General features: G+C 49.0%; 1 protein-coding gene across 1 annotated transcript in view; it reads right to left on the bottom strand.

Annotated features, from left to right (window-relative positions):
• Positions 1-2966: 2966 nt before the first annotated feature.
• LOC121700729 (protocadherin-15-like) overlaps positions 2967-3540 on the bottom strand; it is a 19698-nt gene continuing 19124 nt past the window's right edge. The window contains exon 6 of the mRNA XM_042083931.1: positions 2967-3003. Coding sequence (XP_041939865.1) covers positions 2967-3003 — 37 coding nt within the window. The remainder of the gene's footprint in view (positions 3004-3540) is intronic.

The raw sequence follows: 3540 nt of genomic DNA, 5'->3' as shown, positions 1-3540 counted from the left end.
GTTGAATGATTGCTGCGGACCATGAATAGTGGACCATGAACAGAACATTGAGTGTGTTTGTGTGCACACGTTCAGATTCACAAATATTTCACACATACACTGCCTCATAAGATGCTTGTTCCTCCACTTTGTATTCCCCCTCATACACAGCAAGTGCTTTTAGCGTGCGTGTGTGTGCACATGTGTATGTGTTATCTTGTCTGTGTGTAGTAGTTATTCTTATGAATGCGGACCATCCCAGGCACTGAGAGAGAGAGAGAGACCCTGGGCATTCACACACACACACACACACACACACACACACACACACACACACACACACACAAAGCCACACACTCGCCAGTCTTGTAGTGCCATAGCACACACACATGGCCTAGACCCTCATTACCCAACCCTGTCCTCTTGTCAGCCCACCAGGACAGCTCCTCAGGCCGAGGGCTCCAGAGGGGAGAGTGTCTGGGACCCAAAGTTGTCATTCGGGGGGCAAAAAAAAAAAACGACAGCGATGGTCTCGGAAAAGAGAGACGAGCGAAGGGAGGTGGGGAGATGGATTGGAAGAGGGAGACGGCTGTGATGAAGTGAGTTTGGCACTTCAAAGCGAAAATGTCCTTGTCTCTCGCAGTAGGTGTCTGATACCCTACAACCCAACACACACACACACACACACACACACACACACACACACACACACACACACACACACACACACACACACACACACACACACACGCAAACGCACACACACACACCCTCGCTCCACGGCTGTATCATCCACACTGCTGCGGCCGCCACCCCAACACTGCACCACCACGATCCCATCTGCCCCCCAGTGAGGCTGGCAATCCCTGCCAATTACCTGCGGAGATCTGGATATTCCCTTGGCCGTGAAAAAAAAAGGGTGTGAGAGAGAGAGATTCTGAAAAAGAAGAAGAAAAAGAAAGCGAAAAAGGAAAAGAAAGAAATGACAGAGAGGCCGAGCAGGAAGAATGAGAGAAAATGACAAGGGAAGGAAAAGAAGCAGAGAGAGAAAGAGAGAGAGAGAGAGGGAGAGAGAAAGAGAGAGAGAGAGAGAGAGAGAGAGAGAGAGAGAGAGAGAGAGAGAGAGAATGGAAGCCACGAGGGAGGGGTAGAGCCGAGACGAGATTGATGGCTTTCCCTCTCAGGGGGTTGGGGGGAGAGTGGCTGTGGAGAAGAGTGGAGGAGTGAGGGTGTGTGTGTGTGTGTGTGGTCTGTGGTCTGTGGTGTGTGTGTGTGGTGTGTGTGGTCTGCGGTGTGTGTGTGGAAGTGTGTGTGTGTGTGTGGTGTGTGTGTGTGTGTGTGTGTGTGGTGTGTGTGTGTGTGTGTGTGTGTGGTGGTAGTAAGGACAGAAGACTCCAGCGACAAGCGATGGCTGGCTGTCTGTCCGTCCACACAGCTGAGCCACCATCCCACCACCCCCTGCAGTTAAGATGGAGTTAAGATGGAGGCTTTTTTAGCAGCAGGTCACTGGTTCAGTTGGTGTAGGTGGTGGTGGTCGGGGGTGGGTGGGGGGGGGGGGACCTGTCAGTCCACAGTTGGCACATGGCAGTGTGTTTTGCCAGTGTGAAACTGGCACAGCAAGGGGCTCTCGTCCACACACAGCAGGAGGCAAAGGGTACCAGACTGACGGGCACACCGGGGCAGCGTGCCAGGCGCTCGAGAGCTAACCACTCCGCCCCGCTTCACACGCCAACGCCTGTTTGCTGATACACGCTGTCAGAAGCCACACTGAGACTGTTCAAGAGACCATGGCTTTCCCGCTCTACTTGGTTTTTGTTTGTTTGTTTGTTTTTTTACGGTGGCTTGTTGTTTCACTTATATTATGTTTGATGACATCATATTTAGCCGATGCTTACATTCAAAGTAACTAATAGCAGCATCTTAAGACAATAAACATTTCTATAAATTCATTGTAAGAGCTCCCAAGATATTGAATCTCTGATAGTGGTGCTTTTTGGCTCCTTAATCTGACAGTTGAGCCACAGGAACATGGGCCTCAGCATTGCAAGGAAGAGGAATGTCGGCTCTATATATATTTCTAATTCATTCCATGCATAAAAATGTACTCTGCGTCAACCCCAATATATGCTTTAGAGAGCTCCTGCTGTTCAAATAACTTTCTGGGCACACATGAAGCTCTCCATCTGCCTAAGTACAGGGGAGCTCTGAGTGAACAGGTTCCATGGGAGTGTGTGTGTGTGTGTTTAATGAGAGTCTGTTTGTGTGTATATATATATATGTGTGTGTGTATGTGTCGGTGTGTGTGTGTGTGTGTGAGAAAGAGAGAGAGAGAGAGAGAGAGAGAGAGAGAGAGAGAGAGAGAGAGAGAGAGTATATGTAAGTGAGTGTGTGCGTCTGTGTGTGTGTGTGTTTGTGTGTGTGCATGTGTGTACGCGTGTGTGAGAGTGTGTGTGTGTGTGTGAGCGTGTGTGTGTGAGTGTCTGTGTGTGTGTGTGTGTGTGTATGTGAGAGAGAGAGAGAGAGGGAGAGAGAGAGAGAGAGAGAGAGAGAGAGTACAGTATATGTAAGTGTGTGTGTGCGCCTGTGTGTGTGTGTGAGTGCGCGCGCACATGTAATATGAGATGGGGACCCACAAGAGCTGGAGCACCACCCTCAGCGTTTAAGCCTCTGTGAAGCCCGCGCAGCAGGGTGCCTGTGTTTGATCTGAGGAGAGAGGAATCAAACAGGCCCCTTTGATTTGGACGTTTCCCCAGTGTCCAGGGAGGTCCAGGCAAGGCAGACATGGAGCTCATGTGCGTGGTGGTGGAGCACAGGCCTCCCAGACAACATGGCTATTTTTTTCTACAGGTGCTGAATGTTAAGTGCTAGTCTCCCGGCGTTTCACGCTTGCTACGTGACTGAGTCTGCGATGAGGACTTGCGACTTGGGTTCACTGTCCACAGCACAAAGGATCGTGGCTCACTGATGAGCCACGGTTCTGCTTGAGTTTATTTCTGATAAAAAAAATGGGTTTTCCTTGTCCCCCTTCACCTAGCGCTTGCTTTAGAGGTGGCACAGGCTCTAGGTTCTGTGAAGTGCCTTGAGGCAATCTCAATTGTTTTGGCACAATATAAATAAATTGAATTAAATTGAAGTGCACTGAACTGAACTCGGTTTAGGACTGCTCGGCTGGAGTCTGGGCCAACCAATGTTGGTGTTTTGAGGCTACTGGGGGCTGTTTAGCAGGCAGACGTTGAACTAATGCTGGGAACAGACAACCTGATTGTGAAACTATGGCAATCATGGAAATCCAAGGGAGCCATCGTTAGTTGTGATATTTAGTTGTGGCAAGAATTGTTACGTGTGTTTGGGTGACTGAGGTGAATCCTTTGAGATTCTTTCCATTGTTGACACAATCCATATTCAATCAGACATGTTTGATGTTATCTTGACCGGTCAGTTCTATGGTTGCCATGGTTTGTATTCATGACATTAAACAGTCGACAGCTCAGTTGTTATGTTTGTGATCGTCACTATGGTAACTCCCAATCCCAATCTATCATGTATGATTGAATAAATCTG

This window comes from Alosa sapidissima, chromosome 24 (assembly GCF_018492685.1).
Source record: "Alosa sapidissima isolate fAloSap1 chromosome 24, fAloSap1.pri, whole genome shotgun sequence".
NCBI lineage: Eukaryota > Metazoa > Chordata > Actinopteri > Clupeiformes > Clupeidae > Alosa > Alosa sapidissima.
Note: the sequence above shows the minus strand (reverse complement) of the source record. Positions and strands in the feature narration are given on the sequence as shown.